Source organism: Protopterus annectens, chromosome 9.part0 (assembly GCF_019279795.1).
Source record: "Protopterus annectens isolate FY-2018-M chromosome 9.part0, PAN1.0, whole genome shotgun sequence".
Taxonomy (NCBI): Eukaryota; Metazoa; Chordata; order Ceratodontiformes; family Protopteridae; genus Protopterus; species Protopterus annectens.
This window is the reverse complement of record NC_056743.1, coordinates 677,538,379-677,550,706: the sequence shown is the minus strand read 5'-3', so window position 1 is coordinate 677,550,706 and position 12,328 is coordinate 677,538,379. Positions and strand designations below refer to the sequence as shown.

The 12,328-nt window shown below is 43.0% G+C and overlaps 1 protein-coding gene across 1 annotated transcript in view; it reads left to right on the top strand.

Annotated features, from left to right (window-relative positions):
• Nucleotides 1-375: 375 nt before the first annotated feature.
• LOC122811436 overlaps nt 376-12,328 on the top strand; it is a 117,588-nt gene continuing 105,635 nt past the window's right edge. The window contains exons 1-3 of the mRNA XM_044083279.1: nt 376-3,047; nt 7,443-7,532; nt 11,182-11,232. Of these exons, the coding sequence (XP_043939214.1) occupies nt 699-3,047; nt 7,443-7,532; nt 11,182-11,232 (2,490 nt within the window). The 5' untranslated portion in view covers nt 376-698. The remainder of the gene's footprint in view (nt 3,048-7,442; nt 7,533-11,181; nt 11,233-12,328) is intronic.

Here is a 12,328-nt window from a genome sequence, read left to right as displayed (position 1 = left end):
CCTGACGGCCCCGAACCTGCTGGGGAAGTGGCACTGAGCCCTGACGGCCCCGAACCTGCTGGGAAGTGGCACTGAGCCCTGACGGCCCCGAACCTGCTGGGGAAGTGGCACTGAGCCCTGACGGCCCCGAACCTGCTGGGGAAGTGGCACTGAGCCCTGACGGCCCCGAACCTGCTGGGGAAGTGGCACTGAGCCCTGACGGCCCCGAACCTGCTGGGGAAGTGGCACTGAGCCCTGACGGCCCCGAACCTGCTGGGGAAGTGGCACTGAGCCCTGACGGCCCCGAACCTGCTGGGAAGTGGCACTGAGCCCTGACGGCCCCGAACCTGCTGGGAAGTGGCACTGAGCCCTGACGGCCCCGAACCTGCTGGGAAGTGGCACTGAGCCCTGACGGCCCCGAACCTGCTGGGGAAGTGGCACTGAGCCCTGACGGCCCCGAACCTGCTGGGGAAGTGGCACTGAGCCCTGACGGCCCCGAACCTGCTGGGGAAGTGGCACTGAGCCCTGACGAATCAAAGGCCAACACTTATCCTGAATCCTCCGTAAAAGACGTACGCGTATTAAGTGATTTTAGCAATGAAAGTCTACCCACAGATGGATTAGAATCCTGTAATGAAGTGTCACGCAACATTGGACTAGAACCAGCAAATGAAATATTACAAGAGTCCAAGACTGACAAGGAATCTGAGCCCAGAGCTATGGTTTGGGATGAAGCAGTCACACTGGGAGATCTTGGTCATGTAAGTATGAACACTACTGGATCGGAACCATTTAATGGAATAGCACAGGAATTCACAAGGGATGATGGCTCTGAATCCTTAAATATGGTGCAAAACACTGCCTGCATGGTACAGGCAGTCACACTAGGTGATCCTAACTTTGAAAGTCATAATGGTGATTTATTAGAAACCTTTAGTGATATGCCACAGAGCACTGGATTAGAACCATTTAAAGAAGCACAAGAATCAAAGGCAGAAGTTGCCACAGATGTGGTACATGAAGCAGTTGCATCTGGTTGTCCTGCTCATGAATGTCTGAACACTCTATCAGAATCGTATATTGAAATGATGCAGAGAACTGTTGACTCACGGGCATCTAATGAAATGTCACAAAACTCAGATTTTCTCTCCAAGCAAGCTGTCTTACTAGAAGATTCTAACTATGAGAGTCTGAACACTGGACTAGTATCTAATGAATTCCAGGAATCTACTAAAAAGGCTAGCTCCGAACCATTGGATGTGGTACAAGACATTTCTACTGAAATGGTGCAAGAAGAAATTGTATCAACACGGAACCATATTGGCTGTGAAAGTGGAATTCAGCACCTTTACAGATATGAAACTTCTAAAGTGGAGCAGGAATCCCCACGTGTTGGCTATGAAAGTAATGGCCAGGGCATCTGTGGAACAGAATCTGCCAATGTACCTGAATTTATGCCACCTGATAACTGTGAAAATGGTCTAGACTTGTGTGCATCAGAAGACCCTATCCATGCAAGTGACATTCAATATGTTCATGAAGTGGAGTCTGAGACAATACAGCAGTCCATGGAAGCTGATGCTAATTGTGAATGCAGGAATTTTGATGTACTGAAACCCTGTGAGGGAAAACCAGAATCTACCCAGATGGGTGCAAGATGTGAAGCTACAAACCTTCAGGGAACAGATTATTCTTTGGTAAAGGAAACTGCAGATATGGATAGTTGCTATGAAAGTAATTTGGACATCAGGCTTTCAAAAGCGGCGGAGGCTGGCCAGGAGGAGCCCACATTGGCGGAGGCTGGCCAGGAGGAGCCCACATTGGCGGAGGCTGGCCAGGAGGAGCCCACATTGGCGGAGGCTGGCCAGGAGGAGCCCACATTGGCGGAGGCTGGCCAGGAGGAGCCCACATTGGCGGAGGCTGGCCAGGAGGAGCCCACATTGGCGGAGGCTGGCCAGGAGGAGCCCACATTGGCGGAGGCTGGCCAGGAGGAGCCCACATTGGCGGAGGCTGGCCAGGAGGAGCCCACATTGGCGGAGGCTGGCCAGGAGGAGCCCACATTGGCGGAGGCTGGCCAGGAGGAGCCCACATTGGCGGAGGCTGGCCAGGAGGAGCCCACATTGGCGGAGGCTGGCCAGGAGGAGCCCACATTGGCGGAGGCTGGCCAGGAGGAGCCCACATTGGCGGAGGCTGGCCAGGAGGAGCCCACATTGGTGGAGGCTGGCCAGGAGGAGCCCACATCTCCATCTTCTGAGGGAGTAAAGGCTTCCACAGAAATGGATGCTAGCTATGAAAGAAAAGAACCTATTCAACCTGAACCCATCTGTGAAAATGTCAGTCAGGATTTTCATGCAACAGATGTGTGCTATCCAAGTGATATTCAGGGCAGCTTTGTATCCCGGCTATCTGAGCTCAAACAGTATTCAGAACAAATTGCTGAGTCCTGTGAAACTACCTATCTAATCATCCATAGAGCAGAACTAACTGAAATGATGCAGAATTTCCCACAAGCTGCGAGCACAGAAAGAGACCAGCAACAAATCCCGGCACTGAATTCCTCAGAGATGCAAGAAGTCCTGCCAGATGGCCCTAGAATTCAGGACGGGTACAGAACAGAATCTTCCAGTGAAAGAGTACAAGAGAACAGCTGCTTTACAGAGACCAATGAAAGAGAACAGGAATACTCTCAGCCTGTCGTCTGTGAAGGTGATAAGGACATTTGTTTATCTAAATCCTCTATGGTACAAGAAATCATGCCAGCTGATGCTGGGGGCATAAGTATGGACATCAAAGGAACAGATGTTTCTCATGCAATAGTGGGAGCCACAGAGTCTAATGCTAACTGTGAAATAGAGAACAAGAACACTGGCTCTGAACTTTCTGATGTGGTAAAATACATGCATGTGGCTGGTGCTGAAATTGATCAGGGCATATCACAGAGAGTACAGGAATTGACACAGATTGGTGCTAGTTGTGATAAATCCGTAACTTCAAAGACTACCATAGATCCCTGCACAGCTAGTGAAAGTGACACTCTGGATGTACATCTGTCAGGAATGTCTGAAAAGGTAGGAGAGCACCTCTGAATATGGTTGAGCTAACAAAACTTTGTCCTGGGTTAATACTACAGCTTTATAAGATGTGCCAGCTTGTGAATGTTGCAATAAGTTCAATCTGCTATTCCAAAAAAGCAGAGATGAGCTTTCATCTGCTGCCATTGACAAATGTTTGCTTTACTTTGTTGGGCCCAAGAGCTGGCCATAGGGAAGGGTCATTTAGCTTGAATAGATGTGAGCACTAATCACTATGAAGGGTGTTGGGGGGGGGGGGTTAGAAAGTGTGATGGTGCATTACTAAGGCAATAGCCATTCAGTGTCTTCTACAGTAAATATAAATGCTACCTTGCATGTGCCCATGGAATATGGGGCCATATTTAAATGGGTATCCTCACTGTAATGGGATAGGCAGCCTCTCCAACAACCACCCAATAGTTCCCATGTTCCTGATTCCTGCATGTTCCACAACTGGTAGTGTTCTTCAGTTCTAGGTTTTAAACCAAATTTTATAAGTTAAAGTAAACACTAACCAATACATTTATAATTTGTAAACAACTTGCAATATCTGGCCAACCACTCAAGTTGCTCACATATTGTTGGCAGTGTTTTTTATTAAGCTAGCTGAGAGCTTTCATATAAGGCTGAGGAGTTGTCTGTATTACTTGAGGTATAAATTTTCATGTTTTTTCTAAATATCTATACAAATTAATACAATACAAACAGTTAATATCTATTTGCCTGCACTAGACTGCTGGCAAATATTAATGCAGTTTGCTATTGTGTATGTTTTAAGATGAAATCTTTCTAAAACCTTGCACATAGCATGGTTTTAGAATTATTGATGCAAATATGAACAAGCATTATTTGATCCCTAGAGGTGTCAGTAGGAGTTAACTGCAGATGTGACTGGAGGCACTCTGATGTAATGAGTTAAGGAATTAGGGAATTCAGTCTTAGGAATCCAATCTGCTATATGCACACACGGGACCAGGGAGTGTAGTACATTCTTCTGTCATGCAAGGGACCAGGGAGTGTAGTACGTTCTTCTGTCATGCAATTCTCTTCAGATTCAATCTATGAACAAGTTTTCCACAGCTAAACATGGTAAGAATATTTCTAGCTGAAGACACATTAATACAATTTGAAGAAAATGCTAATGCATGTTAGTGGCTCATCATTTTGCAGCAAACGGATTAAGAACATAAAGGAGCTGGAACCTTTCCCTTGGTATAAATGGGCAAAAAGATTTTTAGACAATCCTCTCCAGTGTTTAACATGTTAGCTAGTTTCCACATGACCTCATGGGTTAAGTATGGAAATGGATAATTGTCACCAGCTATAATTGTATATAAACTCACATGTTAGCTAGTTTCCACATGACCTCATGGGTTAAGTATGGAAATGGATAATTGTCACCAGCTATAATTGTATATAAACTACTATATTTCTATCTGTAAAGATATGCTGTCACCTACCTAATCAAAGTAAACTGTGTTAACATGATATTGACCATGATATAGTATTGGAACAACTTAAAAATTGTGAAGGTAACTGGATTTTGTTTGCCAATAATGGTTGATAACCCAGATTACCTTTCCAAACGTGGGCATATACACAGCAAAAGCTCTAACAACTCCAATGTACAGCGCTGCTGTTAATGAAACAAATGTGAGAAGAACATCAACATGCTGTTCAAGCCTGCCCGCCCAAGTTGTACAAACTCCAAATGGCAAATAGCATTTGTGACATTATAAGACTGATGCACTACACTGAGTCCTACTGCAGCCATAGCTTCTGCAGCAATAGGAATGTATTGTCTCCAATTTGCTCATTCAGTGTAAGAAGACTTTTTCTCTAGCTCCACAAGACTGGGGGGAGGGGGATTAAGAGATCTACTTCTCTCTTCCTCTATTGGTTCTACCTTCCTAGTCTCCCAAACTTTAAATCCCAGTTTTCACACTGTAACCAGTGACTTCTTGGTCTACCAGTTTGGCTCTCAGCTGAGGTGCGCCTCTTGTGTGGCGTTTGCATTAAAGCTCTGCATGGTTGATCAGTTTCCTTCCACACTTCAAATGCATGCTGCAGGTAAATTAACATTCTTTGAAACTGCACACTACACCCAGATCCATGACAAACATGGATGTGCATGTATGTGACAGAGCTGGCACTCTGACCAGGATTAGTTCTCTGCCTTGCCCCCATATTGAGTAGTAGGGTAGGTAGCGTCTCTGACTCCACCCCACCTACAGCCCTGAAGAAGGTTCAGAAAGTAACTTTAGTGACCTAAAAGATCATATGGCTAAAGATCATATGGCTGCTTCTACAACACAAGTTGAGTCTAAATTGTAGTATTGATACCTTTTATGACTTTGGATTGGAGCTGCTACACATAATTAAGTAAGACTGCGATGAACTGCATCAAACACATTTTCCTGCTACTGTTGTGCAGAAAATTTGAATCAATGCTTTGAGTTACCTCTAAGGCTATATTGAAATCTGCTACTGTTTCTGCAAACAGTAGCAGAAATGGCACTTTACCAAATGAAAGAGCAGTACTTTGTATGTGGAGCTGTAGAATGGGTTTGATCTAAGCAACAATATTGTACATGAATTTCCTTGTATGTCCCGATATATTGTAAAATGCTGTTTGGTAACTGTTTTGCTTGAATGCCTAGAACTGTGAATCTCATTTGATAAGGGTGCTGGAGGAAGCAGCAGGTGCATTGCATTAAAGTTCAAGATGGGACTCCAGTCTATTGCAGGACAGCCCACTTTATTTTAGAGGACTTTCAAATGCCCATTGTTCATACATTACACTAGGATTCCTTAGTAGTGGGTCATGCTTTTTACAGCTCCCAAATTACATTAACTGGCTCCTGTCAAACCTGTTGGAGCAGTGGTTTTTCTGAATCCTGGATTGCGAAGCTTCCTTGCTTATGAGGCCGGAACCTTATGAAATAACTTAACTCATCCCACTTTCACTTTACTTTTTTTTGTCCAAGGCTCAAGTCTCAAGTCTCTAATGTCTTCTGGCCAAGAGCCCAATATAATTACTCTTTGCAGGAAGGTAATTTTGTTTGGGAGACCACCTTTACCTCTAATTTTGGAGGTACTGACTTTTTAATGCCACCCACTTCATGTTTTGCCACAATGTTCCAGGACATGCTAGCAAATATTAACCCTTTTTATATCTTCAAAATTAAATCTCCAAACCTGTGCTGTGCATCAAGTATTTGATTTAAAATCCTAAAGGAAGGAGGTGGAGATGCTATACACCAGTTTTTGACCCTTTTATAATGCTTTCCTCTAGATGCCACGGTGGTACGGCGGTACCATTGTTACCTCACAGCAAGAGGTTCTCCCGTTTGATTCTTGGCTGGGCTTGGGAGTGCCTTCTGTGGGGAGTCTGCATGTCCTCCCCACGGTTGGGTAGCATTCGAAAACCATGCGTGCGTTAATGGGTGTGCCTTCGTTGAAGGTTGAGCATCGAGCTGGCACCTCAGCATTTAGTAAAAATCTACTTCCAATCATTAGCAGACCGGAGTTCTGCTGTGGCGACCCCTTACCGGGAAAAGCCGAAAGACAAACAACAACATAATGCCTTCCTCTCTTGCAATCTCCCTCAAAATCACTCCTAAATGATTTGTAAGATATATTCTTAAGCAGTCATTCTGTGTGGCAGCAGTCATTCTGTGTGGCTTTCAGTCTCCAAGTTTTAGTTAAGTTTGATGGTGGTTTGCTTTGGTCTTCCTGATGACTGCTAAATTAGAGACCTCCCCTGCTTAACATTACTTGGAAAACCTTGTAAATGATGATTTCTAACCTAGTCACCAGATTTAAATTTTACTGTACTAGTTGGAGGAGCATCCAAAGCCAGATTCCTCTAGAATAGGAGAAACTAAACCATTTTTTTTTCCTGGCAGTAGGTGGGGGCTGGGATGCCATCCCCTCAAAAGTTGTAGGGACACCTGTAACATCTGAGCTTTTATGGCAGTTTTTAAGTATGCAATAATTTTGTATGATCTGCAATTAACATTCAGTGAAATAGAACAGCAAGTTGGAAGCAAAACCTCCCACAGAAACTCTTGTGTAAACTGGGAAAACTACCACTGAATCATGGCAGAGAACTGGGGATATTCAATTTTCCTAATAACAAATTGCATTTGTTTTGAAAGTTTGTTACTGCCCCTTAACTGTTTAAATGCTGGTAAGACTACTAATGAGGGGAAGAGACTTAAGGGGCTGCTATCCCTCCCAAAAAATGGTGAAGACTTTATTCAAAATTTCATGTCTTTGAAAATAAGTATAATCATTCCATTACTGTTGTCCTACAATGCTCATTTCTTAAACTCAATAGTTGTGCTGTAGTTGGTGCACCACGCTGATACTCAAACTTTTTATTTACAGGAATCCATTACCACTAATAGATGTGGAACTGCCAGTCTGTGCGTTCTTGGACCAGAATCCTCTGAGTTGGTGCTAGAAGGATCCATGCAGGTGAATGCAGTCTATAATGGCAGCCTTGAAGCAAAAAGTATGCTGGTAGAATCTCTAATGGTGGATGCCAAAAGAGGTATTGAAGATGGTCACAGATTAGCAGCTTCTGAAATGGTCCAGGAATCTAGGCAGTCTCTTGGTTGTGAAACTGGCTCTGTGGATGCAGAACCTTTTGTGCTGGGAAAGGCTGCCCCAGAAGAAGCTAGTTGTGGTGATTGCCAGCTCTCTGTAACCCCACCCGAGCCAGGGAAGCATGATGGTTGCAAAACTGTCTGTCGAGATAAAGAAGAGTTAATAAAGGAATCCATACAAGCTGAAATTAACTGTCAGCATGGCAGGCAAGATGTCTACCAACCAGAATCCATTCAAGAAATACAGGAATCCACACTATCAGTCTGTTATGAAACTGATATCTCTGAAATAGTGCAGGAATCTGAGGTTGATACAAGTTGCAACAATGATGGAAGCATTCGCATACTAGAACACTCTGTGCTGCTCCAGGAGTCCAGGCAAGCTGATAGTGAAAGAGATGTTTTTAATGCATGTAAACCAGAATCTTCTAGTGCAGTTATACATGAATCCACAAAGACTGATTGCTGTGAAAATAGCCCAGATGTCCAGGGATCCCAGCTTTCTCAAGTAATCCAGGAATCCACTGAGATGGGAACCATTTGTGAAAAAGACAGTTTGGGCATACATGGCTTGGATGCTTTTAATGAGGTTACTCTGAAATCTGATCTGTATGAAAGGAAGAGAGATGCCCTTGGGTCAGAATTAAAGATGCTAAAATACACAAAGTTTGATTCTAGCAGTGAAGGGGACACTGAGAACCACCAAGAATCTGAGATCAGAAAGAAAGCCACAGTAGATGATGGGGAATACATTCACAGATCAGACACCTCTAAACTGATGCAAGTATCTGCAGAGGCTGATGCTAGCTGGAAAAATGATAAAGGTGACCACGAATCCAAATGCAGTGACTCTTCTGATAAACTAGCACAGAAAACTACTCAAGCTTTCCTTAGTTGTGATAGGAATAGTTGGGATGTCAGAGACTCTGAATCCTCTGAGATGGTGGAAGAATCCATAGAACTTATTGAAAAGGGCAGTAAAACAGAGTTACAGGAATCTTCATGTATTAGTGTTAGCTTTGAAAGTTTTACTCCTGATGTGAAAGGAGATGAATCTCTAAAAGTAATAAAAGAATCCACAGAGGTTGAGTGTGAAAATTGTATGAAAAGTCCTGCATTAGACTCCTCTAAGCTAGTGCAGGAATTGGTGCAAGCTGACAATGGAAAGGGCGATCTGTACATCCCTGTACTGGAAAACTCTGAAATGGTGCAGGAATCCATAGACTCAATTTGCTGTGAATATGACAATGCGACTATTGGATCAGAGCTAACTAAACCCACCCAAGAACCCAGAAAGGCAGAACAAAATGGTAAAGATCTTCATGTATTGGAACCTTGTGATGTGAACCAGATTTCTGCAGAAATTGATGTGAATTACGAAAAAGGCATTTATAAATCCAAGACTTCTGAGATTGCACATAGCTTTGAAAGTGGTAGTATGGGCATCCAGGGATCGGAAACATCTAAACTGGTACCAGAATCCACAGAGGCAGACATAAGTCCATTACAAGTTATCAGTGACTCTGGACTCTCTGAAACTGCCAAAGAATGCTCACAGACTTCTGATTGTGAAAGTGACGGCCAGTATGTCAAAGGATCTGAACCTCCTAAAATGCAGGAATCTGTAGTGGAGGCTAGCTGTGATAACTATGGTGAGGACTCTCTTATGCCTGAATCCTTTAAGGTTGGACAGCAGGCTGTACAGACTTATGACAGCTGTGAAAATAACATTGATGTCCGTGTAGTTGAACGCTGTAAGGTGGTACATGAATCCCCACAGCTTTTCAGTCTATGTAAAAGCGGCAGTCCAGATGAGATGATACAGGAATCTGTAGAGTCATACATGAGCTGCAAAAGGGATAGCATTAATGGATCTGAACCATCTGAGAGAGAGCAGAACACTTCATGGACTAAAAGTTTTGAAAGTGAAGGTAAATATGTTGGAGAATTGGAAACTTCCAAAACTGTGCAGGAAGCAAAGATTGAGGTCACTCCTGAAAGTGAGAGAGACTTAAATGCACTGGCCGCCTCTGAGCTGGTTCAGAGGACAAAAGCTGATGGTGAGACAGATGCTCTAGTGATTGCTTGGTCAGAACTTCATAATGAGATGGCACACTGCTTCCCAGGTGCTGCTTTTGTAAATGGCCTAAACATTCATAGATTAAAATCGGAGTTGGTCCAGGAACCTACAGGATTTGACTCATCCTGTGAAATGGATGGGCAGAAAATTATTACAGCCCAACTTTCTGCAGAAGTAGGGCAAAACTCAGTGCATGGTGCTACCTGTGAAATGGACATGCATGTATGTGGAACAGAATTCTCAGAGCTGGTACAAGATTCTAAAGATGTGGATTCCAGCAATAAAGGTAACCTCTTCAATGCCCATGGACTGGAACATTTTGAGTTGGCAAAGGAATCCATAGCAGATGGTGCAGCTAATCGGAACACACATGGATCAGAACCTTCTGAGCAAGAATCTACACAAGCTTGTATTCAGGATGTGCATGAATTGGAAGTATCTGAAGCCACAAAGACCAATCGCAGTCCAGAGATCTGTAGGTCAGTAAAGTTTAAGGAAACAAAAGATATAAAAAGTCTTGATAGTGAAAGTGAAGGGATATGTGGATCAGAACACCCTGTAGTACAAGAATCCACCAAGCTTGCTGTTTGTGAAGGCACGAGTGATACAGACGTCAGTGGACAAGAACCTCTTGTTCAGGAATCCACGGAGGCTGAAAGTGTTAGTCTGGATAGCCATATTTTAGAGCCAACGGAGAAGGCTTTGGAGGCTGCACAAAATGATGGTTCTAAAACTGACATGCATGGATCAACACAAGTTGGCCTAGTACTAGAATATGCGCAGGACTATGCTAGCTCTGCAAGTGGAAATCAAAGTATTCATGACTCTGAAACCTCTGTATTGGTTATTGGCTGTGCAAGTGATAGTCTAGAAATTCACAGTTCTCAACTACTAGGAGAATCCACTGAAGCGGACTATGAAGATGTTCACGGAGCAGAAGCCTCTGAATCTTTACAGGAATTGACACAGGTGACTGAAAGCCATGGAACTGATATTCAGATCCAGAAAGAGGTTTTGTGCTCTGAATACTCTGAGCTGTTGCAAGGATCTACACAGACAACTGAAGGCTGTGAAAAGGGTATTCAGGACATAAAACTACAAATTTCTGAGTTGCGGAAGACCATGCAGGCTGAGGCTTGCTATAAAAGCGGTGCTCTGGTTCTTGGACTAGAATCCTCTAAAGAAAAGGTAAAGATCACTTTAAAATTCTGGTCTTAAAGGGTATTGCAGTGCTCACAAAATTAGATTTTGCCAGGGGGGGGTTAACAGTTTTTCCCTCATTTGCTGAAATGGATGAGTTTCTTGGGTTTCACTGTTATGACTGTAGTTTGCACTTTTCTCAGCACATAATAAATTTACATTTACTCCTTGTCTTCAGAGTAAGACATAATCTGTTTTGACTTCGATAATCTTGACACAATTTAATATCTTTTCACAGGATACCTTGGAAAATGAAGGAAGCTCTGCAAGTCCCAGACATGAGACCCAGGTATGTGAACTTTGCCACCCAGTGGGGACTTGTCTAGTCAGTAAGCAAGATTTTAGAATGATCTCTCCTGAGGGAAATACTTCCAGCGTCTTTGTAGCTCTGCTTTATGTAATGCATCCTGTAAGGTTTTCTCTTGATAAGTGTTCAACTATATTTTGATTTTAAATGACCTAGCACATAATAGGTATACTACATACAGGCAAGAATTTTAGTATATGTAGTACTTGTGTAAATAGTTTGCAATAGGGAAGTCCATGGAATGCCAGAAAATCAAAGCAGTGGAACTCAGAGCAGCAAAACATAAAATGTACATGTTTTGTTTCCTTTATATTTTCATTGGCATTTGTCTTGCAGTAGATTTTTCTGCTATTTAAGGATCCAACTCTTTTGGCTAACTTCATTTGTACAGATTTTCCTGTCACCTTTGATCGCATTTCTGTGTAAGTAAACATCAGTGGAATGCAGTTAAATGTCTACCAAATCCTGTGCAATGATATGTACTATGCATTATCTGCTGTACAAGTAGGTAAAGTGCTCTAGTCATCTAAAGACTCATTTGGGTAGGGGAGTTCCAGTTATAAAGCCCACTTGTGACTCCATGAATTCACCACTTTTGGATGTGTGACATGGCCAGTAGTTTATTTTACATAGACATTCACAAATTTTCCATGAAGTTAAAGATGGAGTGCAGATGTACTGTAAAGTAAGCTTGTATAGGCATGCTCACTCTATAGCAAAGTGAAAAAATTGACAGTCTGATCTTTTAAAGCACTCCATACAAGAAACTTGCAGAGGACGTTTCTAGGACTCTGGTGCAAGCCAGTACACCTTGTTCACTGTGGTATAATTGTGCATGGCCTTTGTAAATGTTCCAGTCCTTTCTTCCTCCTAATCCACTGATAATGTTAAAGCACTTTTGTCCCAAGCATCTATAGAAGCCTTCTCTAAAATGCATACATTGGGGGGGGTTTCCATAGTTTCTTTGAAACTGCATGTGCTAGTCCAGAGAATTTTTATAAAGTGTTTACTTACATGGTCCATGTGGTATCCTGTCTTTCTATAATATTCCTGTATTCTAATATTCCTGTATTCTGGT